The sequence below is a fragment of the Tasmannia lanceolata genome, unplaced genomic scaffold, assembly GCF_043159265.1.
Source record: "Tasmannia lanceolata isolate RefF3 unplaced genomic scaffold, GAP_Taslan_0.1 ptg000006l, whole genome shotgun sequence".
In the NCBI taxonomy this organism is placed as follows: domain Eukaryota; kingdom Viridiplantae; phylum Streptophyta; class Magnoliopsida; order Canellales; family Winteraceae; genus Tasmannia; species Tasmannia lanceolata.
In genome coordinates this window covers 27,912,743-27,938,203 of record NW_027518683.1, presented here as the reverse complement: position 1 = coordinate 27,938,203, position 25,461 = coordinate 27,912,743, and the positions used below count along the sequence as shown (strand labels likewise).

General features: G+C 37.1%; 2 protein-coding genes across 29 annotated transcripts in view; both read left to right on the top strand.

The window, feature by feature from the left end:
- The window catches only part of LOC143880197 (palmitoyltransferase AKR1-like), a 75,074-nt gene that overhangs the window by 39,670 nt on the left and 9,943 nt on the right, over positions 1 to 25,461 (top strand). The gene's annotated exons all lie outside the window — the stretch shown is intronic.
- On the top strand, positions 15,894 to 25,186 carry LOC143880196 (receptor kinase-like protein Xa21). 28 transcript variants are annotated; one of them, XR_013251551.1, is made up of 6 exons: positions 15,895 to 18,691; positions 23,053 to 23,142; positions 23,374 to 23,619; positions 23,736 to 23,905; positions 24,228 to 24,270; positions 24,909 to 25,186. XR_013251551.1 is itself a non-coding variant. In XM_077383004.1 (2 exons), exons 1-2 carry the CDS (start codon positions 18,262 to 18,264, stop codon positions 20,912 to 20,914), a joined length of 819 nt encoding a protein of 272 aa, XP_077239119.1. In that variant the 5' UTR covers positions 15,894 to 18,261; the 3' UTR covers positions 20,915 to 21,287. The 28 variants fall into 28 exon arrangements, 1 of the variants encoding a protein (XP_077239119.1); XR_013251554.1 differs by having other exon boundaries at positions 23,736 to 23,909; XR_013251555.1 differs by lacking the exon at positions 24,228 to 24,270.

Genomic DNA, 25,461 nt, shown 5'->3' with positions numbered 1-25,461 from the left:
TTACCACACAATCCTACGCTTTGACCGCAGCCGCTCGAGATCAGCATCCAATCACACCGAACTTGTTCAATGACTGAGATCAAATCTTGAAAATTTTAACCGCTCCTCACGACAATGCTTCCGTGCGAAGTGCAAAGTGGGCCAAAAAGCCCCACTAGCGCCCTACAACCCATTGTCCATGCCTGGTTGCTGGTGCATTCAATCGTACCTTGGTCCCACTATTTAGAAAACTTTTGAAATATTTCAAAACAAGAGGAAAAGTTGGAGAGATATTAATCAACCCCTTCCACTTTTCTCACTTTACAATGGAACTAAACTTTTAGTCTTTCCACAAGCACTTTTCTCCTCTTTAAAAAATAAAAAATTCTTTTATTCCCAAAACATTTTCAAGTTTAAAGATTGTGTTAGTATTTATCAGGGTGGAGTTTTTTACAAGATTTGAATGGTTTATTGATTAAGCTCGGTTTGCTTAGGCTCAAAGAATTAAGATAACAGCTAAGTCTTTGTCAATAAATCCTTTGCCGCAAGAGATATTTTTGGTCTTTGAGTAGGGGGTTGATATTGCCTCCTGTAAAGTTACAACCACTCAATCTAATTTGTTATATCTGCATTTAAGTTTGGCTTACTTAATATTCTTTTCTACTAATAGAACAAATTGTTATGTTGGTGGAAGTGAATTTCAAAGTACTGTAGAAGGGTTCTTATCGCACTCTTTTGCCGTCCCACAAGGGGAAGAAATCTAGACTCAATTTTATCGTCTCTTCTCCAAATGTCATCCAATTTATGAGGTTGATAACACGACGTATAAAACACTCTATGACTTGAGTCAGTCAACTTAAATCAAGAAAAAAAAAATCTAGGACCAGGGGTTCTTCTTTGACGCTTGTTCATTTCTTATATCATTAAAGGTAGAGTAAGATGAATCAAAATTCGGAGAAGAAAGGGATTTGCTAGGAGAAGAAAGGGATTTGCTAGGGACCATCGTATAAGGCATTTCGTGACCGGCTGTTGCATGAGAGCGGCACCTCAGATGAATTAAATGAATAAGACAAAATCTGAGCCTATGTGGCTGCTCTCTCATGCAACAGCCGGTCCACAAAATGCCTTCTACGATGGTCCCTAGCAAATCCCTTAGTTTAAAGATTGTATTAACATTTAGGAAAGTGATATTCTCCCCTTTTGATTACTTGGGGCACCTAGAAGCAGTGTATCGATGACTGAAGAGCGGCTGATGTACTTCATGTCAGAAGGATTCAATTGGGTTGATTAATCTTGGTTTATCTAAGCTCAAAGAATTAAGAAATATAGCTTTAGCTAGGACTTTGTCATTAACTCCTTTGCCGTAAGAGATATTTTTGGGTTTTAGAGTTGGGGGTTGATATTACCTCTCACTAAGATACAACCACTCATTCTAATTTATTGTATCTGCATTTGGGTTTGTCTTACTTTGTATTCTTTTCCACTGACAGAACAAATTGATATGTAAGTGGGAGTCCAAATTTCAAAGTATTGCAGAAGGGTTCATATATATCTTACACTTCTGCCGTTCCACAGGGAGAAGAATTCTAGACTCATATTTTTCTAGTCTCGACTGCAACGTTATCCAATTTATGAGGTTGATAAATGATAACACGACGTATACAAACACTGTATGACTTGCGTCAGCAAACAAAGAAATTAACGCATGTACTAACTTTGGTTTTAAAGTAGGGGATTAATATTGCCCCTGCAAAGTTACAAACTTACAACCACTGCAAATTTTAGTTTGGCTTACTTTATATTCTTTTCTACTAATAGAACAAATTGTTATGTGGGTGGAAGTCCGAATTTCAAAGTATTGTAGAAGGGTTCTTATTGCACTCTTCTGCCGTCCCACAAGGGGAAGAAATCTAGACTCATTTTTATCGTCTCTTCTCCAAATGTCATCCAATTTATGAGGTTGATAACACGACGTATACAACACTCTATGACTTGAGTCAGTCAACTCAAATCAAGAAAAAAAAATCTAGGAGCATTGGTTCTTCTTTGATGCTTTTACAGTTCTGATATCATTAAAGGTAGAGCGAGATTAAATGAGATTCAGAGAAGAAAGGGATTCACAGAAGGCATTTCGTTACCGCTGTTGCATGAGAGTGGCACCTCATATGAATTAAATGAATAAGACAATCTGAGCCTATGAGGCTACTCTCTCATGCAACAGCTGGTCCGCAAAATGCCTTCTGCGATGGACCCTAGCAAATCCCTTAGTTTAAAAATTGAATTATCATTTAGGGATGTGATATATCCGCCCCTTTTGATTACTTGGGACACCCAGCAACAGTGTATCAATGACTGCAGAGGGGCTGATGTACTTCATGTCAGAAGGATTCAATGGGCTTGATTGCACGTATACTGCTGCTGGGTGTCCCAAGTAATCAAAAGGGGTGGATATATCACTTCCCTTATTAGGGTGGAGTTTTTGACAAGATTTAAATGGTTTATTGATTAATCTAGGTTTGCTTAGGCTCAAAGAATTAAGATATATAGCTTTAGCTAGGACTTTGTCAATAAATCCTCTGCCGTAAAAGATATTTTTGGTCGCCGGCATCAAAGGGTCACTGTATTAAACCTCAGGGGGAAGAAATTGGCTGGTCATTGAACATGGGACCTGGACAATTTTTTGGCTGGTCGCCGGCCAAAGTCCACATAGTGACGTTTTTTCTTAGATAAATTACGGACAAAGGGTACCTGCATATGACAATTACGGGACAAACTACAAAGAAGAGGTATAGCAATATGACAATTATGAAAAAGCTACTTTTCCTGAATATTTTTTTCAGGATATTACGAATGCTGGACAGCTTTAAAAATATTTACGAATTCCGGGGACCTTAAGAGGAACAACATATTATGGAAACCTCTATAGATTGGAGGGCTAGGATCAGCCTATAGAAATGATTTTACGGCCACAACCTATTGATGCCACAACCTATTGATGTTGTGTTTCATCACATGAACGGTCTGGATCAACCTATGATGTGGTATGTACAGTTCATTGTCGGCCCGTGCATCGCACGGGTTTTTTACTAATATATATATATATATATATATATATATATATATATATATATATATATATATAGGATTTGCTAGCGTCCATCGTAGAAGGCATTTTGCGATGGTCTATTGCATGTGAGCGCATCCACCTCATGAATGAAGACAAAATCTGCTGAAAAGTGAGCCTGTTGGTACTAGCTTGCAAGCCAAAACATGAACTTTTTTCTCCCAAGAATATTAGTTTCTCTAGTGTTGAGAGATGAGGGGAGGGTGAGAAATGTAAAAAAACATGGAAAAAATAAATTGCATTTTTTAACAGTTTTTATTTTCTTGTTTTTCATCCTTTTCTCACCCTCTCCTCACTCGGTCCCTCTCAAGACTCTCTCTCACATCCTCTCTCACCACTGGGTAAGCTAATATTCTATGGTTTATGGTTGGTGAACATGGCCTAAGGCTATGATTGAGATGATAACTCCAGGAAGGAGTCGCCATGGTATATAAGTCATTATTAGCAGGATTTGAAGGATCTCGTTACAAAGATTAAGATCAAGCTGAGGTTTACCTACCAATATAGAGAAGACAATCAAGTAGTGGATTCTCTTGCTAATTTCGGCTGTGATATGAAATATAATCAAGTCTTTTAGGAATGGAAAGGTCTTCCTAGTCCTATAAAGGGGGCTTTAAGGTTTGTTGCATTGGGAATTTCTAATATTCTGTCCAACTGATTTCTTTCTTGCATTTTTGGGTTTTGAGGGAATGTGACATGTTCTCGTCTTTTCTTTCCTTAGTAATGATAGGATATAAATACGGTACCCCAAAGAGCGCGCCGCTTCCCGCCATGTGTCGTCCATGCACGGACGACCCATCATGAGAGAAGCCGTAAGGATCTCCAGACACAGCACGCGTCGCTCCCCCCCGGGGAGCGCCACGTGTCATCCATGCACGAGCAACCCATCATGAGAGAAGCCGTAAGGATCTCCAGACACAGCACGCGCCGCTCCCCCCCGGGGAGCGCCACGTGTCATCCATGCACGAGCAACCCATCATGAGAGAAGCCGTAAAGGACCGCCCCAGCCTCATCATCACAACGTGGGGAAGAAGTAACCAGCTAGGCAGACGCCGGAGAAGCACGCGCGCCGGCGAAACAGGAAGGCGGCCCAATCCCTCAAGGGAGGGGCCTCCTCCTGTAATGATGAAAAGGCCATCCGACTCCCTTTAAAAAGAAGGAGGGAGTGGAGGAAAAGAGACCCGAAAAACGGAAGAAAAACACTCTGAGAAAACCTCCCCACTCACAGCACCAAAAATACAACCGGAAAAAGAGGCGAGGCAACGACAGAGGAGATCAGGGACCCCGATCCCACTCTCCCTGCTAGTCCCCTCCGACCCTTTCACACACCCAGGCAAAGAGTCCGCGCACCCGGGCCTGGTAAACCTGGTCGAACCCCCTTCCTTTCCTCGCTGTCCTTTATATTGACTGGTCGAAGGATCTGACTTGGGTGTCGAAGTGGTCGTCCGGGACCCACCCCGGACCCCCCTGACCCCCTTTGTTTGCGATTGCAGACCCCGCGGAGGGACTCTACTGACCGCGCGATCGCAGACCCGGATTCAGACGCCATCAAGTATCAATAAAATTTAAGGTGTCAGCATGGGTTCCTTGTTACATTCCAGATTAAAAAACAATCACATATTTGCAGTGAAGTTAAATCCGCACAACCATGATTTGATATTGTGATGATTCACTTTGGTTTACAGTTCTCTGATTGGCTGCTGAGAGCATTTTGGGAATGGTCATAGCCTTTTACAGCTGGTTAAAATGTGTTTTACAAGGTGACTTGTCCCATTATCGAAACATGGTCGTGCAGATATCAGTCTCCTAAATCTTTTCTGGGTATCATGTGGGTTGGAAGTTGATTTAGTTATACAACAAGGTTATTTCTTTTAGATGCTTCTTGAAACCTGTTCACTTTGTTTAATTTTTCTACTTACGGTATTAACTTTTTTTAATTTCTCCTGCTTATGTTTATTTGAGAATGAAACATTGCCAAACAAGTGATGGCCATGATTCTTCATCAGATTATCTAACAGAATAATTTATAATGGCTTGCTAGGTTGTGTTCTTGACATGGCATATTTATTGTGTCTGTTTCAACACAAAAACCGATGAGTGGGTAGGTTCTTAAAGCAATTATTTTACTGATTTTCGTAGCTGTGCTTGTTCTCTTTATCTTGCTCCCAACATTTATATGAGTATAACCCATGTGATTATTCAGATAAACTGGAAGAAATATCCAGAGTTCCACCTCATTGTTCAGCCTCAACCAGGTAAAATACATATACCAGCACAAGAACTATTGAACCTAAGATGCCGATTGAGTTTCTTTCCGATATGTTTCTAACGATATTCATGAGTCCTTCCAATGTACTTTTTCAGGGCAACCTATACCAGAAATGAGATTTAGAAACCCATATCATAAGGGTATCATACGCAACACTAAGGAGTTCCTAAAAATGGAGGAATAGGCCCATTCTACGATTGAGTTTTCAGAGCTCATAAGACTTGGGTTCAATGCACGGTCCCTTTCTACTAACAACGATCTGTTCAGGTCAAGGCCTGAGCTCAATTCAAAGTAGGGTTTGGTCACTGGTTTATCCACTAAGAAGTGGGCTAAGGAGATAGGCCAGTAATTATTTGCAATATTAGGCTAGCAGCTCGAAGAGTGTTTTGGAGTCTCCAGCTTTCGCCATCCCTAAGAAAGAATGGAGTGCTTTGGAGTTGACAGGGCAGATTGGTACGAGTTCTTCAATGACACAATCATTGGATTCTCAGAAGCCACGAAACGGAACTCCTGGTTACCAAATGTAAAGTGACTCAAACCATGTGGTTACTGTCTCCTAATTCATGATATATGTATATATAGCCAAATGGAAAACTCTAGTGACTCAACCATGTGGTAACTCTTTCTTAATTCACAATATATTTGTATGTATACGTGTGCGTGCGTGCATGAGTATTTCTCAGCTTGAAGAACCACACCTCTGGTGGGAATTTTTTTTGTCTTTTCTAGTCAACAGTCTTCATCTGATATTGACATTTCCCTAGTTTTGAATCTGTGGAGATCATCTGTACCCGAACTGTAAACTTTTTTCTGAACCCAAAGGAAGATCCTTATGAAGAAACATAATTATATAGTCGTTCACAAAATCCAATCTTTCCCGGCAGACAGTTCCCCAAAGCCTCCCCCTTTCGGCTCCAAATGCCATTTTTCATATCCTCACAATCTTGCCTTGATCCTCTAATCTCTTCAGCATAGTATCAAAAGCATAAATTATACATTTCATAGTTTCCATTGGTATTTGCTTGTAAGATTTCTCATTGGCAGAATTCAGATTCTCTTTTCGGACAGAGCGTTTGACAATTGAAAATAAAGACTTGCTTTCGTAACATTTCAGAAGCCATTTATTCTTAAATATTTTCAATTTAGAACATTCCTATATTCAAAACTCATCACTCCATATATTTTTTTTATCATTTGTGGTGATTAAATCTTTTCAATCTAAAACATTTCCATATGCAAAACTCATCACTCCATATTTTTTTTAGCGTTCATGGTGTTTAACACCTATTTGATTGATGGCACCCTGCATCTCCAATAAGACCGTTCTTTGTCATTAAAAAAGACACTTTAAAAATTCCTTATTTCATTTTGAGAGACCTACCTCTTGCAACTCAAAATTCCTTGATTTTTAACCTCCACTTACCATATCCCTTTTTTATATCTTGATCCTCAATTTCATTTGGCATTTAAGCTCAAAAGCTCCATCTTTCCTCCAAAAAAGTATCTTGGACTCAAAAGCTTCACTATCTTCCCCTCCAAAAATTTATCACCTCCACAAAACAACCTGCATAGGAACTCCATAACACCCATCTTCTCCCCAAACTCCATGTCTCAATCTCTGTAGTCATGCTCGGTTATTAGATGCCTCCTTATCTCTCAATCTCTGTAGTCATGCTCGATTATTAGATTCCTCCTTGCCTCTTTTATATTTTTTGGTCATTGAACATGGGACCTGGACAATAGGTGACTTGATGATTTCAACTGGTAGCTGGGAACTGAGTCTCAAAGGTTGTTGAGAATGGTAATGAACTGAAAGCCAGTTCATGGTGATGTACCTGAAACTCCGTCTTACAAGATCATGGATATCTTTCCCGTTGAGATCTGTGACCCATTGGATCAGTATATGATTGTAGGTATGTAACAAAAATCTTTTGATACTTATAATTTGTTTATTTCTTTCCTCATGCAAAGAGGAATTTTGTTTATTTTGCTCTAATTTTGGCCTTTTATCAACAAATTTATCGGCCTTCGCCTTTTCTTTTTTGATTGCTTGCAAAAATCGACAGTTTAGATTTTCTTGGAAGAACTCTATACCGGGTTTGATGGTTCATAGTTATCATCAGCTCATGGTGGAGTCAACAGCAGTAAGCTAGACTTGTGGCCGCCGGTTGAATCAATGAATTTGATCATTTCCTCATAGCACGTGTGGGGTCTGAAAAGTGGTGATTTGGAAAGAATTTAACAGCAACTGTCTTTTTAGCATTTCTCGAGGAAATTCACTACAAAGCTACATGTAACTTATCATCTTGAGCAATATCTTTCTAACCTTTTTTGTTTTCTTTGAAGTTTCTCGTTCAACCTTCTACTATTTACTATTCTCTGTTAAAGGGCAAACAAATGTCCCCAGCTCAAGGCTTTGGACTGCAATTTGATGAAAATTTTGGTTGGAAGATGAGAAGAGAGAACATTAGCACCACAAGGGCACCACGTACGAAAAAAAAGAAGCAATGATGTTCCAATTATGTCTGGGAGTCAGTGGAGTTTGAATACAAGACATTAATTGGCATTTGAAATTCAATGAGTGCAGAGCGTTTGTGCACCCAAACATGACTTCAAGTATATACCAAGCTTCTATATATTGATAACTAGTGGGACCTGTGCAATGCACGGGCGATACTATGAAAAATAAGGCATAATTTACCCAAGAGTATCATCAAATGTAGGCAACTCAGTCAAGATCATAAGCCAATCACCCCAAAGGAGTAGCAAACATCAAAGGAGAGGATTAATGGATAACAAAATCAAAGAAAATTACACCCGTTCAGTGGAAATTCCACTGTTGATCCACACAATGGACAGTCCACATACTGGAGTTCTCAATGCAATAATACAAAGACACTCAACATACCAACAGATAGGATGATAGGATGACCGAATTCAAAAAACAAAGCTTCCAAAGCAACAAAAAACCCTTCATCTTTCACAAAAAATTCTGAGAAGAACCCCAGGTCCATATTCATAACAATGTAAGAGGGAAAAAGAAGCAAACATTAGCAAAAAGGGTAGAGGGAATAAAAAACACGATGACAATTTATAAATGCTAACCATTAGTCAGCCACATGAAGGGTGTGGGGAAATACCATAAAAAACTAAATGGAAATATGTAAATTTGCAAATATACCTGAAAAGAACCAAATGTACTAATTTTTATTCAACATAAATCACATATAATATGTAAACCCATGCTAACATATCTCTCATTTCATTTCCGATTTTGATGATCTTGTGCTCTCCGGAAAGCTAAGGGAGTCTACTATCTGTTAAAAACAATTTTAAAATTATTTGAAAATCTATTAGAGCCATTGTCTGTAAGATACAGGCCAATTTGGTTCTTTTTCATTTTAAGCCCTCTTGGCACTTGGGCTTTTGTCCACTTGATTTACCTTATTATATCAACTTGTTTGGACCCTATGGGGTGACCTTGAATGCCTCATAATGGGATTTTTTAAGGGATTATATTTATACAATCTAACCGTAAATGACTTGACTTTGAATCTTCCATTTGATCTTCAATCTTCAAGCCATCCTCTTCTTCGTGGATCTATTCCTCCCTTTGGCTTCCTTGATCCTCATGATTGCTTCAAGCCTCGATCCATGTGTAGACACCCCCATTTTGCTACGCCCTAAACGTCAATATCCTAAAAGGACTTGAAGGGTATAGCTCATTCAGGCTGTGGCCCATCGTTTGGTCGGTCTGAATGATCTACTCGAATTTTATCGATCTAGGTTTGCTCTATGTTAAAAAAGAAGAAGAAAAAGCTTTGGTTTGTTTTTAATCCCATAAGCCTTGCTGCGTTATTTAAATAATCCAATAAGATGCTGTGTTCGTTCATTAATTCGTTAGCCTTGCTGTTTTGATCCGATCCAACGGTCCTTTCACGTTACTTTAATAATCCAATAGCATGCTATATTAATTCTTAATTCAACAACATTGCTGTGTGTGTGTGTTTTAATCGGATCCAATAGCCTTGAGCCAAAACGTGTTGGTCTTTGATCCAATTGCATGCTGTGTCTGTTGGTTTTTGATTTAATGATCAATTGGCTTGGCTAAGATTTTTGGGATGATATCAATGCTCTAGGTAAAATGCTATCATAAGATTTTTGTTCGAAATATGTTTCATATGATGCAAACAGCAGCCATAGGTATTATTCGAATCAAATGATTGATGCAAATAACAACTATATGTTCCTATTTGACTCAAATGTAATTATGTAAAACAAGTAGTAATCAAATGATGTTAATACTGACGGTTGTTTTATAGAAATAGAAACTTTATTTGTTGGGCAAGATGAACGAACATGATTCAGTAACACAAAGCATAACAGTAACTTCTCATGGAGAAGATAAAAAAAGATGTATCCGATCCTATGGCCCGCCTGGCCTAAGGAAGACCCATCCACATCCTCCAGTCCATGTGACCGCCCCCCTAAGCCTCACTTTCATACAGCTAACCTTAGAACCCGTTCAGCCTTGCTACCTCTAACCCTTGGGCCCACACGACCCAAAGGACCCAAGGACCAAACCCGTTCCGACCCGAGTCCAACTCCGACCCGAACAGCGACTCGAGTCCAACTCGTATCCGAACTGCGATTTGAATACATCTTTGTAAGAGCTTAATACATCTTTTTTTGGAGGGTAACTCCTTTCAAGGAACCATTCATCCTTTTTTGAATACTTTAACTGCGATTGAAGTGCTTGATCTTTCATTCAATAAGTTCTCTGGAAATATTCCAAAGTATCTTGAGGGGTTTCAATTTTTGCAATATATAAACCTGTCTTTTAATAGCCTCGAGGGTGAAGTACCAAAACAAGGGATCTTTAGAAATGCAAGTAAAATTTCAGTCATCGGAAACCACAATCTTTGTGGGGCATGCCAGAAATGAAGTTGCCTGCATGCCCCACCCTGGCTAATGAGAAACGACGCAAATCTTTTGTTTCCAGAGTAATCATCCCAATCATAAGTTCGGTTTTATGTTTGGTTTGCTTACTATGTGTCATTGCTGCTCTCTGCTGGACAAGAAAGTCAAGGAGGAAACCCTCTTCCACTTCTTCAAAGGAGGGTCAATATTTACAGGTTTCTTACTTAGATCTCTTTAAAGCAACAGATGGGTTCTCTTCGGCCAATTTGATAGGTGTGGGAAGTTACGGATCAGTGTATAAGGGAATACTTGGGCGAGATGAAAATGTTGTTGCTGTGAAGGTACTCAACCTTCAATTACGTGGAGCTTCAAAGAGTTTCATGGATGAATGCGAAGCACTGAGAAACATTCGCCATCGAAATCTTATTAAGATCATAACTTCTTGCTCGAGTATTGATTTTGAAGGTAATGATTTCAAAGCTCTTGTGTTTGAGTTCATGCCAAATGGGAGTCTAGAAAAGTGGCTGCACCAAAAAGTAGATGGGAACCATCAATTGAGAAGTCTAAACTTCTCTAAGAGGCTAAACATTACAATTGACATAGCTTCAGCACTGGAATATCTTCACCACCATTGCGATATACCAATCACTCATTGTGATATAAAGCCAAGTAACATTCTTCTTGATGAAGACATGAATGCCCACTTATGAGATTTTGGGTTAGCGAGGTTCCTTCCAAGAATTATTGGCAACTCTGAAGATCGAAGCAGCAAGATTCGGTTGAAGGGAACTATTGGGTACATTGCTCCAGGTAAAAGTTTCATTACCTTTATTCATTTTTTTTATTATTTGGTGAGCTTTATGGAATATTTGCAATTAAAAATCGCTTATGTAGCACGAGAAAGCCTAAGGGCCTCTTTTGATACCACTAAAAACCATTTGCATATAATCATGTATGCAAATGATTATAAAGAGTATTATATCTCCCTTTGTTATGGCTTCCAAAGTGAACTTAATGTCGCATTTACAAATAAGATAACTTTAAGCAATCTTATTTGCATATAACGCGCAATTTTTGTGGTATCCAAAGAGGCCCTTAATCAGAAACTCTCAACCAAAATAGTAAGTTTATAACTAGCTGTCCTTTTTTCGTCAAAGTGAACATAATTTCAAATATCTAAAATATAAGTATTCCATCCACCTGTGAAATGTAGACATGCATGTAAGACCAGCAAGTCACATGAAAAATGAGTTACTCTTGTGGTACCTGTGCCTCAAAACGATGGCTGGGATTGAGGAAAATCCTACCAGATAACTACTCAAAAAAAGAGACAAGTTTTATCAAAATAATTGGGAAATTCTAAACATAAAAAACAAAATGTTCAAATAATCAGAACATTCATTAACCAAAATTTCTCAAAAAAAAAAAAAAAAAAAAAAAAAACAGAACTTTGCCAGATCAATATATTGATATGATGGACACGTTTTCCACAAAGGTTCACATATAAAAGGGAGTTGACATTGCAACAAAAACAATAGGAAAATTGTCATATGCTTTCCGTTGTTCAATCTTTATTTATTCCTATATTTGTCTTTGACGCTGCTTAATTAAGTAGAAGGTAAAATGGGTAATATAATCTTTAAATTATTTTTTAGATAATCGATTGGTGATTTTTATAAATATTCATAAATTAATGCCTTTTAAGCTTTATGATAATTTTCCCTAAGATATAGGCCTTTTGGATTGTGGGCCATCAATATAAGAAATATGAGAGGTGTTATCCATTTTCTCATTGTTTACTTTCATGACGATTGACTACGCATCTCTCTCTCTCTCTCTCTCTCTCTCTCTCTCTCCACCATTGAACCACTCTTTCAGTGCAGACCAGGATCAGATGTGTTAAAAATTGTGCACTAGAAGAAATTCTTGACAACAATAAGTTAAATGTTTGAAATTTCAATAGGAAAACATTTATAAGTGAAATTCCATTCGGAAAATAAAACTAGAGTGAAAATGACCAACGATTTGTTCATTTTCACAGTATTTTTTAGCATTCGTGGAGATTTGAGAGCTCCACTACAAGAAACTTATTAGTTTTCTTGGATGTACACGTTTCATGATATAGGATCTCTTGCTTTTTTTTTTCAAAACGGATTTCCGTTTTGCTAGTAGTCATCTTTCTATTATAATGCTATGATTAAAATGTTTTTCCTAAATTGATTTTAACATGTATGAAATTGTACTCTTCATGCCGACCATCTACTCATTGATTGGAAATAAATATTACCTTTTCTTACATTGAGATAAGTCATTATTCCCGTTTAGCCTATAGTTTGTGATGCCTTATGGCATGTATTTCTTTTAACACTAAAGTCCTTCTTTGATAGTAAGGGTTCTAATGTGAAGATTTCATTCTATTGTCTCTCACTTCTTTGAGAAAATTTTTTCCATTTTGTTTCTCATAATCAGATCTCTTTTTTTTTTTTTAGTTTCTAATTAGCATATTGCTTCCTTTGTCATAAAAAAGCATAACATAAGTGTAAAATTGCAGAATATGGAACCAGTAGCCATGTCTCCATGGCCGGAGATGTGTATAGTTATGGGATTCTTCTATTAGAGATATTAATTGGAAAGAGCCCCACGAGTGACATGTTTAAGGATGGCCTAACCCTTCGAAAATTTGTTGAGATGGCTTTTCCTGAACAAGTGATGGATATTATAGATCCATTACTTCTTTTAGAAGATGAAGAAGTCAGAGCTACCAATAATATTGGGAATGACAGAGATAAGAAACGTCGATTGCAAGAGTGCTTGATGTCACTAGTGAGGATTGGAATTGTATGTTCTGCAGAATCGCCAAGAGAACGAATGGAGGTGAGAGATGCTGCAAAGGAAATGGATGTGATCAGAGAGCGATATCTTGGTGTTGGAATCCACGGACAGAGACAAAATAGGGCCTTACTACTAGGTGAAGGTTCATCTTACCTCAACAACTACTAAGAAACTTGATGAAAATGTTTTTTTCTAATAACATGCCAATCTCATTCTTGGCAAATTATGTTTGTGACACCACCATAAATTTGGTCTTTTGGGCTTGAGACAGCCTACCGAACAATTCCAGAGGAGCTGATTGATGTGACCATCTATGTAGTCCTTATATACGTAATAATTGTTTCATTTTACTATTACTTTTCTTGTATTATGATCGGTTAGAGGCAAGGATTTATTTCCTCCTCTTGTATCTTTTATTCTTATTAATAAAATATAAGGTGTTGCTCAGGTTCCTAGATATATTTCAGGTTTAAAAAAGGCTCATTCTTGGTGTTGATTCCTCTAGCTGCGAGGCTCCTCTGTTCATGAACCCATTGTTATATCTCTAGTTTCCTCTGTGTTAGGCCTCCTGCATGTCATCCATCCTTGACCTTCAAGATAGCCAACACTCATCCACCTCAGCAAATGATGTAGAAGGTGCTTTCCATCTTGACTTAGCTAATACAGGGTAGTAAGTAAAATTAGCATACAAGTGTCCTAATTGCAAAGATTACTCCTCTGCGAGCAATGACTTTTATCTTTCACTAAACTCATGGAAAGGACATGATTGTAATTATAGCTCGGGGATCCCCCCACATACACACAGCATATTGTTCCCAAGGATTGAAGTTACAATTTCAATTTTTTTGTTGGAGTAATTGCATTTCAAAAGAACCTCTCTTTTTGTAATTCAGCCTCTAGGAATTGAAAGACAAATTCAAATATGACAAAAAACAAAAATTCTCACAGTATTCTAAGATTAAACTAGAAAAATTATTGCACATAAGATCTATTTCGTAAATATCTTTTAAATTTCTTCTCACCCAAGAAGAAAAAAATGTAATACTCAAAGGATGACGAATGAAGTTCCCCTCCATATAAATGTATTCCTCTTCACAGTATGTTTATCTAGGAAGGTTAAGAGAACGGTCCAAAGCACTCCAGTCTCAAACATAATTGGAAAATCCAATGGAACGGTGACATATTGTACCAATTTCAAGGTTGAAAATAGTAAATATATCTTCAACCAATTAAAAATTAATTAGATCTTCTCAATTTTTTGGTAGTCAACAGATCTTCTCTACCACATTATAGGGACCATTGATTTGTAGAGATAGCTTCAATGCTCTTAACGGCAACGTAGGTCTGTAAGTATGGTGGAAATTAGAAATACACCATGTGTTCAATCTCAAAATGGTGCTTTGATCAACGTTTTTCAACTACATTCTTAATTTGAGTTTCATCTACATCAGATTATAGGCAATAAAAAATCAGCCTCTTTATGTAGTGTCAGTAAATCCTTTATCGGTGGATATATTGTATGGCAATTATGACCGCCGCTATCAAACTTTTTAAATTGTAGGAGTCATATGAGTAAGCTTATCTTTTCTTTTTCTCATTTGTATGAAGTTGGTACTAACTTCCAGGCCAAAACATGAATTTTTTTCTCTCAGGAATATTAGTTTCTCAAGTGTTGAGAGATGAGGGGAGGGTGAGAAATGTAAAAAAACATGGAAAAAATAAATTGCATTTTTCAACAGAGTTTTTATTTTCTTGTTTTTCATCTTTTTCTCACCCTCCCCTTACTCGGTCCCTCTCAAGACTCTGTCTCACATCCTCTCTCACCACTGGGTAAGCTAATATTCTATGGTTTATGGTTGGTGGACATGGCCTAAGGCTATGATTGAGATGATAACTCTAGGAAGGAGTCGCCATGGTATATAAGTTATTATTAGTAGGATTTAAAGGATCTCGTTACGAAGATTAAGATCAAGCTGAGTTTTACCTACCAATATAGAGAAGACAATCAAGTAGTGGATTCTCTTGCTAATTTCGGCTGTGATATGAAATATAATCAAGTTTTTTAGGAATGGAAAGGTCTTCCTAGTCCTACAAAGGGGGCTTTATGGTTTGTTGTATTGGGAATTTCTAATATTCTGTCCAACTGATTCCTTTCTTGCATTTTTGGGTTTTGAGGGAAGGTGTCATGTTCTCGTCTTATCTTTCCTAGTATCAATAAAATTTAAGGTGTCAGCATGGGTTCCTTGTTACATTCCAGATTAAAAAACAATCACATATTTGCAGTGAAGTTTAATCCGCACAACCATGATTTGATATTGTGATGATTCACTTTGGTTTACAGTTCTCTGATTGGCTGCTGAGAGCATTTTGGGAATGGCCATAGCCTTTTACGGCTGGTTAAAATGTGTTTTACAAGGTGACTTGTCCCATTATCAAAACATGGTCGTGCAGATATCAGTCTCCTAAATCTTTTCTGGGTATCATGTGGGTTGGAAGTTGATTTAGTTATACAACAAGGTTATTTCTTGTAGATGCTTCTTGAATCCTGTTCACTTTGTTTAATTTTTTCTGCTTACGATGTTACTTTGTTTAATTTCTCCTGCGTTTGTTTATTTGAGAATGAAACATTGCCAAACAAGTGATAGCCATGATACTTCATCAGATTATCTAACAGAATAATTTATAATGGCTTGCTAGGTTATGTTCTTGATATGGCATATTTATTGTGTCTGTTTCAACATAAAAACCGATGAGTGGGTAGGTTCTTAAAGCAATTATTTTACTGATTTTCGTATCTGTGCTTGGTTCTCTTTATCTTGCTCCCAACATTTATATGAGTATAACCCATGTGATTATTCAGATTGCGACAAGAACACCTCCAACCCAAATGGAACTACCAGGTATGAGTCTCTCTGTGTTTTGTTTGTTTACCCTCTCTGTGTATCTATTCTTTTTCATTCACGTATTACCATTGGAATTTGCCTCCTTACTTAGAAACGAGACAGATCGGATAGCTTTACTCACCTTCAAGGATGGGATAAGCAGCGATCCTCTTGGAGCCGTGACCTCATGGAACCATACTCTTCATATCTGCCAGTGGGAAGGAGTCACATGTGGTCGTCGGCATCAAAGGGTCACTGTATTGGACCTTAGTGGGAACAAATTGGGTGGTTCCATATCTCCAGCCATATCCAACCTCACCTTCCTTAAGGAAATCAACCTCCAAGAAAACAACTTGAAGGGCCAAATACCCCAAGAAATTGCGATATCTTAATTTGAGCTATAATTTCTTTGAAGGGGAAATTGTAGCCATTCTCACCAGCTGTACCCACCTCCTATTCATCGATTTAGGGTACAACAAACTGACTGGGAAAATTCGTGCTGAGCTTAGCACTCTGTCAAAGCTCCTCTTGCTTAATCTAGGTGAAAATGACCTGACAGGAAGCATTCTACCTTCACTAGGAAACCTTTCATCCCTAATCAGTATTAATCTAAATCGAAATCATTTGAAAGGAAGCATCCAGGATGAAATTGCCCGAATTGAGAGCCTAAAATCCTTTCAAGTTTCTGTAAATGAACTATCCGGCACTGTTCCTTCCTCTCTTTATAATCACTCATCTATAGAGACAATTATCGTGGCGGGAAACCAACTCTCCGGGAGCATTCCTCCCGACACAGGGCTTTCTCTTCCTAATCTCATTGCTCTACTTTTTGGAGGCAACCAATTTACCGGACGCTTTCCAATGTCAATATCTAATGCTTCAAGGCTTGAAGAGCTTGAATTATCACATAACCACTTCCACGGACAACTGTCTGAAAATCTTGGAAGCCTAAAGAATCTGACCTTTCTCTCGTTGTGGGGTAATCATCTTGGAACTGGCAAATATGATGACTTGAGATTTATCTCTTCTTTGACCAACTGTAGTCATCTAAACATGTTGTTGCTACACAAAAACAATTTTAGGAGCACCTTTCCTAGTTCCATAGTCAATCTCTCGACTGACATGCTTTGGATAACATTAGGCACAAACCAAATTTCTGGCAGCATCCATAGTCAGATTGGGAATCTCTTCAACTTACAGCTTTTATCTATCCGTGAAACCTTCGTCACAGGTATTATTCCCACTTCAATTGGGAAACTTCGAAGCCTTCAAAGATTGCGATTGTCAGCAAATAGTTTATCAGGGCAAATCCCATCCTCCATAGGCAACTTTACTGGATTAAACGTACTCTATCTACAAGAAAACCACCTGCTAGGAATCATACCTTCAACTCTTGGTAACTGTCAAAGTCTAGCTATACTGTCAATGGGTCAAAATAACCTTCATGGTACCATACCAAAACAAGTTATCAATATTTCCTCTCTATCAATACAAGTTAACTTGTCTCGAAATTTTTGGACCGGCTCCCTCCCATTGGAAGTGGGGAGCTTGAAGAATCTAGGGCTTTTGGATATTTCTTGGAACAAATTGTCGGGCGAGATCCCAAGTACACTTGCAAATTGTAAGGGCTTAATTGATCTTTTTATGGAGGGTAACTCCTTTCAAGGAACCATTCCTCCTTTTTTGAATGCTTTAACTGCGATTGAAGTGCTTGATCTTTCATCCAATAATTTCTCTGGAAATATTCCAAAGTATCTTGAGGGGTTTCAATTTTGCAATATATAAACTTGTCTTTTAATAGCCTCGAGGGTGAAGTACCAAAACAAGGGATCTTTAGAAATGCAAGTAAAATTTCAGTCATCGGAAACCACAATCTTTGTGGTGGCATCCCAGAATTGAAGTTGTCTGCATGCCCCATCCTGGTTAATGAGAAACGAGGCAAATCTTTTTTTTCAAGAGTAATCATCCCTATCATAAGTTCGGTTTTATGTTTGGTTTGCTTACTATGTGTCATCGCTGCTCTCTGCTGGACAAGAAAGTCAAGGAGGAAACCCTCTTCCACTTCTGCAAAGGAGGGTCAATATTTACAGGTTTCTTACTCAGAGCTCTTTAAAGCAACATATGGGTTCTCTTCGGCCAATTTGATAGGCGTGGGAAGTTATGGATCAGCGTATAAGGGAGTACTTGGGCAAGATGAAACTGTTGTTGCTGTGAAGGTACTCAACCTTCAATTACGTGGAGCTTCAAAGAGTTTCATGGATGAATGCGAAGCACTGAGAAACATTCGCCATAATCTTATTAAGATCTTAACTTCTTGCTCGAGTATTGATTTTGAAGGTAATGATTTCAAAGCTCTCGTGTTTGAGTTCATGCCAAATGGGAGTCTAGAAAAGTGGCTGCACCCAAAAGTAGATGGGCAACATCAATTGAGAAGTCTAAACTTCTCTAAGAGGCTAAACATTGCAATTGACATAGCTTCAGCACTGGAATATCTTCACCATCATTGCCATATACCAATCACTCATTGTGATCTAAAGCCAAGTAGCATTCTTCTTGATGAAGACATGACTGCTCACTTAGGCAATTTTGGGTTAGCTAGGTTCCTTTCAAGAATTACTGGCAACTCCTCTGACGATCGAAGCAGCACGATTGGGTTAAAGGGAACTATTGGGTACATTGCTCCAGGTAAAATTTTTATTACTTTTCTTCATATTTTATTATTTGGTGAGTTATGGAATATTTGCAATTTAAAATCGCTTATGTAGCACAAGAAAGCCTAAGTGCCTCTTTTGATACCACTAAAAACTATTTGCATATTGCATGCAAATGATTTTAGAGTATTATATCTCCCTTAATTAATGGCTTCGAAAGTGAACTTAATGTCTCACTTAGAAATAAGATTAACTTTAAGTACTCTTATTTGCATATTAGGGGCAATTTTGGTGGCATCCAAAGAGACCCTTTATCTAAAACTCTCAACCAAAATTGTAAGTTGATAAGTAATTGTCCATTTTTCATCAAAGTAAATATAATTCAAAATAGCTCAAATATAAGTATTCCATCCACGTGCAAAGAGTAGACGTGCATACAAGACCAGCAAGTCACATGAAAAATTGGTTACTCTTTTGGTTCCTATGCCTCAAAAGGATTTCTATATGGTGAGGCTTTGAGGAAATTCATGCCAGTTAATTACCCAATTATTAAAATAATTGGGAAATTCTAAACAAGGAAAATAAAATTTTTAAAATAACTAAAACATTCATTAACTAAAGTTTCTCAACCAAATAACCCAAAACTTTGCAAGATCAATATATTAATATAATGGACCCATTCACCACAAAGGTTCACATGTAAAAGGTAGTTGACAATGTTGTAAAAACGACAGTAACATTCCTGTATGCTTATCTATTGTTCAATCATTTTTTTTCTATATTTTGGGTCTTCGATGTTACTTAAGTAAAAGGTAAAATGGGTAAAATAATCTTTAAATTATTTTTAGACAAATTGTTTATTTTTAATTGTAAATATAATTAAAAAAAAACAAATAGAACGAGAGGGTCAGTACAGGAAATACAAGTAGAAAAAAGAAACAAACAAAAAGAAACAAATCAATTTTTAGACAATCCATTGGTGATTTTTATAATTAATCTTAAATTAGTGTTTTTTAGGTTTATGATAATTTTTGGTAAGAATTTAGGGCTTTTGGGTTGTGGGCCATCCAAATAAGAAATATTAGGGGGGTTATTCACTTTCTCATTGTTTTTACTTTCATGACGATTGACTACACATCACTCTCTACATTAGAAACACTTTCTCAACGCAGGCTAGGATCAGATTTGTTACAAAATGCTCACTAGAAGAAATTCTTGGCATTAAGAAATTAAATGTTTGAAATCTCTGTAAGGAAAAAACTCCTAAAATGGAAATTCTATTCGGAAAATAAAGAAGTGAGTGAAAATGACCTACGATTTGTTCATTTTAATAGTATTAATTTTTGGCATTCGTGGGGATTCGAGCACTCTTCACTACAAGAAACTTATTTGTTTTCTTATACATATGTCACGATATAGAATCTCTTGCTTTTTCTTCAAAATGTATTTTTGTTTTGCTAGCAATCCTCTTTCTATAATAATGCCATGATTAAAATATTTTTCTTGAATTAATTTTAACATATATTTAAATGTACTCGAACGACATGAAACTTTGGCCATCTACTCGTTGATTGGAAATAAATATTACCTTTTCTTTCATTGATGTAAGTCATTAGTCCCTTTTAGCCATAGTTTGTGATTGCTTAAGCCATGTATTTCTTTTAACACAAAACTCCTTTCATACTAGGACTCTAATGTGATCAGGCCATTCTATTGTCTCTCATTGCTTTTAGAAAAAATTTCTCTTTTTTCTCATAATCATATGTTTCTCTTTTTTTCTCATAATCATATTTCCTATTTTCTATTAGTTTCTATTTAGAATCTTTCTTCCTTTGTTTTAAAGAAGCATACGATGTGTAAAATTGCAGAATATGGGACTGGTGCCCATATCTCCATGGCCGGAGATGTGTATAGTTATGGCATTCTTCTATTAGAGATAGTCACTGGAAAGAGCCCAACGGGTGACAGGTTTAAGGATGGCCTAAGCCTTCGAAAATTTGTTGAGTTGGCTTTTCCTGAACAAGTGATGGATATTATGAATCCATCGTTACTACATTTAGAAGATGAAGAAGTTAGAGCTACCAATATTATTGGGAATGCCAGAGATAAGAAACGTCGATTCCAGGAGTCTTTGGTATCGCTAGTGAGGATTGGAATTGTGTGTTCTGCAGAATTGCCAAGTGACCGAATGGAGATGGGAGATGTTGCAAAGGAAATGAATGTGATCAGAGAGATATATTGGTGTTGGGATCTATAGAGAGAGACAAAATAGGGCCTTACTACCGGTTGAAGGTTCATCTTACCTCTGTAACTACTAAGAAACTTGATGGAAATGCTTTTTGTCAATATCTAAATCTTCGTTTCCTAATAACATGCCAAGATCATTCTTGGCAAGTTATGTTTGTGACACCAGCATAAATTCAGTGTTTTGGAATTGGGATAGCCTACCAAAGGATTCAAAAGGAGCCGATAGATGCGACCACCTATGCGTTCCTTATTTATGTAATAATTCATGTTTCCTTTTACTATTCTTTTCTTGTATTATTATGGGTTAGAGGCAAGGTTTTATGCCCTGCTCTTGTATCTTTTATTCTTATTAATAAAATTTAAGGTGTTGCACCGGGTTCCTAGATAAATTTTGAGTTTAAAAAAGAGGCTGATTCTTGGTGTTGACTCCTTTAACCATGAGCCTCCTCTGTTCATGGACCCATTGTTATATCTTGAGCATCGTCTGTGTGTTAGACCTCCCGCATGTCATCCCTATTTGGACCTTCAAGATAGCCACCACTCATCCACCTTAACAAGCCTAAATGACGAATAAAGAAAAATTTTAGATGATACGGCAAAAATTGTTTCATAATCATGTCAAAATCAGTATGATTATCTTTCATTTATATCATTTAGTGGAATCAACCCATTAAATTTGCATCATGTTAGCTTCATGAATTTTTTCTGTGTTTTTAAATTATGTATTAATGGATTCGTAGAATGTTGTTTCACTTGTGATTAGCAATATAAAAATAACCTTCTACCATCACATGGAAGCTATACAAAAATAATAATCAACTACATCATCCACAATTGGACACACGAAGTTAAGATATTAACAAGATTCCAGTGTAATACATTTCTCAAGACTTATGATTCAGCCATGAATTTCTTGAAAGTACTTCACTGAAGGTTAAGTAGAAGAACCATTGTGCTTTTGAAATGATGTTATCATTCATCCACGGAACCATAACTTCCATCATAGTTCAAATTAGTTAAATAGAAATCATCAATGGTTTTTAACAAGCTGTACATAAGATATATTTATCTATCTACTACTATAAGCTGGAAGGAAAAGAAGTGAATTTTTTGATTTTTTTGAAAATTATATGAGAATTACACATCACCCCTAAATAGATAAATACCTCTTATGCCCTAAGATTCCAACACATCTAAGTGAAAATACCTCCTATGCCCTTAAATTCTCTCTCTCTCTCTTTCTCTCTCTCTCTCCTCATGTCTTCTTCTTCTTTCTCATGTCCCCTAAAATTCCAACGCTTCAAAGGTCCTGCGCAACGCTCCTCATTCTCGCCTACTTAATAGGGCGAGAGAAACGGATTCTTTCTCCTTTTGTCTTTGATTTACAGCATGGCGTTTTAAGCATCCTGTTTTAATCCCGTTTTACACGTTAGGAATTCCAAAAGTTGCTTCTTTTACAAATACTCTTTCCAAATACGCCTCCATAAATAAATATCGATTAATGGCAGCCCCTCTTCTATCCCGCTCGCAAGTTAAACGGCAAAAGAAAAATAAAACCTCTCTCTCTCTCTCTCCATTATTAATCAATCTCTCTCTCGCCCTTTCCCAAACTACTCTCTTGCTCTCTTATTCAAACCCTCCTTTTGCTGCGATTGATCTCAGAAAGAGGCGCTTGGCCAGTATCGATCTCTGACTAATCTGGCTGGAAGTGGATCGCAAGGTGGCTTGGCCGACGATAGTAACGAGTCACGAACTGATTGGTAAAGGGTATTATTTTTAGTTTTTTTTTTTTTTTTTTGGGTTTTTTCTGTAGATGGACTGCTATGAGTTTTTTATTTTAGGGTTTTTAGTTGGTGTTTTTTCTGTAGGTAGCTATGGAGCAGTTCGATTCATGGAACGGTGGGTTTTTCTAATGATCGAATATTGAGTGGAATGAAGGAATTCTGTAGCATCCCCAAATCTCACTCAAATTTCCTCTACAGAAGATATTTGGGGTGCTTTTGAAGTAATTTAAAATCCCCATATTTGACTTGGTTGTATCAGGATTGGAAAGAACACCATGGCAAATCAATGAACTGAAGCCAAGTTTTGTTCATCAATGAAAGAATAGAAGCCCTAATATCTACTTCGGAATTTCCTCCAATGCAGGATGAGATCGGGGAAGGATCACAGTGACATGAGTGTAAGATGTAAGCAACAACCTCTTGCTCTCTTTTTTGCCCACGGATTTTGCATCAGGTAATAAAGCTATATATTTTCTTTTCATTTCATTTTTTGTATCAGGCTTTGGCACTTTCTCCTTCGCACAAAAAATATATTTATTTTTATTGTTTTTTGCTCTTCATTTATCGGTAATTCTCAACTCTAATGACATTTTTAAAACATCTATCCTCCGTTAATTCATTCCTTTTAGTTCATTGGTAGAGATGGTAATTCAATGTCTAAGAACTTTTTTCCCTGTTTCTACAGATCTCCATTGGTAGAAATGGACAAAATAGTTTTTTGGGTGTCTCAATACGAGATAAGAAGTTTGTGTATTTCTGGTGCTTTGTGGTTCCAAAATTTTTCCATGGGTTGGTAAGACTAGGACACTACCTCCCAAGCTTTTACTGCAACTTAAGATGCTTTCCATGGTAATATTTCATAGACTCATACCATGATAGCCTGGTCTTGGCTTTGCTGCTACGGCTCTGCTTTTGGTAGAGTAATTTGTAGGTAAGTCAAATCACTCCATGCATCCATTCACTTATGGTTCAGCATTTTTGTCAAACTTCATCAGATTTTGGAAGAGATGACTCATCATGGCCATTTCTGGTTGCTCAAATTTGCAGTGTATAATGTTCACAGCGATGACAAAAAACTTCAAGTTGACATTAATATTTGGGAAAAGGAATAAAAGAATAGCATGCAATCTTATTGTATTACTTGGTGCATCTAAATTCATTGGGGAGATGGAGAAGGGACTAGAGAGATGATACTACAAAGGAGAGAGGATTCTATGGTTGGTAATGCTTTCTTTTTGTATGCACAAGTGATTGTTTGTTATAGTTGCATGGATTTCTTAGTGAGGCCTTTCCCAACTTTCAAGTGCTCTGCCTATTCTGTATCAAATGAGAGAGGATTCTATAGTTGCATGTATTTCCTATTAAGACTCATTCTTTCACTTAAGTTTCAAGTGATTCTTGCTATTGAACTGATTTTTAAGCAAATGATTCAAATCATCTCTACATACATGAAATTTGGCCATGTGGTAACTTCATGAATTTCCTTTTCTTTATAGGTTTTCTTTTTAATTATTTGAGACGGGTTTCAATTTTTTGTAGGTATACTCTTTTGTTGAAGAGAGCAAAAGGGGGAACAAAATTAGTGAGTATATTCCCAGAGGGTGTTTTCCATATCTGTAATTTTTCACTATGGGTCAAATATTTTCTTTCTTATGATGTGAATGGTTTAGTGTGGCATCTGAGTCATGTTTGCAGGGGTTTTCTCTTAAATTTGGATATTTAGGTCCCATTTTTCTTTCCCTGCTCGATTTTGCCATCAAATGAATGCCACAACCATAAATCTCTAAATTTAATTTGTTTCAGCAGATGTAGCTGCCGAAATTGCGTCGTCTTTAATGTTAAGGTTTTCATGACTTTTTGGTATTCCCAACAATGTATAACCCCTTATGGCCGCTTTGCTAACACTCTTTTAGACATGGGTGTAGCCCCTTATGTCCTTTACTGCAATTGTATTTATCTGGGTCCTCTCCTGAATGGGCTAACAGCTAACAACTGTCTCTTCTTTGTTTTATTTATTCGTCTCAAGCATGGTATATAGCTTACAGTGTTAGCATCTTATGCTACTTTATTTATCAGGGTAATCTCTCTTCTTCCTTTTATTCACTAGATACACCTGCATATGTAAACTATTTGAGATTGGTACATATCATTGTTTCAAAAATTGAGTAATTAAATTACCTAAAAGAATGAAATGGTAATTCTTTCATTTGTCATCCACAGGTCGTCGTAATTGAGCAACTTAGAAGAGCTGTGTGTGTGACAATCTACATGTTGGAGGTTTGATCCCGCTCACTTCTACGCAAAAAGTTGCATCTCATTAGTGTTAGGATGGACTGTTGGAGTACCTACACATTCCTCAATCATACTACCTTGCTGGGGTTCTTTTTTTTACAATGGATGGGTATTTTTCCTTTTTATTACAATGGATGGGTGTTTTGATAATTGTATATTTGTAGATGAAAGTGTTGATTTGCTATGTAATGGCATTTTTTTTCGAAGCTTTTGACGAACACGAGTTTTAATCTTCATAAAACTATAGACTGTGTTCTTTGGTTTGGCAATTGATTCTTGATTGTAATTTTTAGGTTCTTTAATAATATTCCACCCCATCCTCCGTATGGTAGATTGTGAAGCATGTTTGTTTCATGCGTGCATACTGCATAGTACTTTTTGTTTGACCCTTTGCGGTCACTCTTAGCAGCCAAGGAGAAGTAACGCTAAGAAATGGGTGAAGAGAGTTTTCAGTGGTCGAGATGAAAATTTATTTCTCCCT

What these genes read in the sequence shown, in the direction of transcription:
- LOC143880196 (XM_077383004.1), top strand. Translation starts at nt 18,262, where the DNA reads ATGGATGAATGCGAAGCACTGAGAAACATTCGCCATAATCTTATTAAG. An exon ending in TATTGGGTACATTGCTCCAG is followed by an intron (nt 18,692 to 20,525) that starts GTAAAATTTTTA and finishes GTAAAATTGCAG; the next exon opens with AATATGGGACTGGTGCCCAT.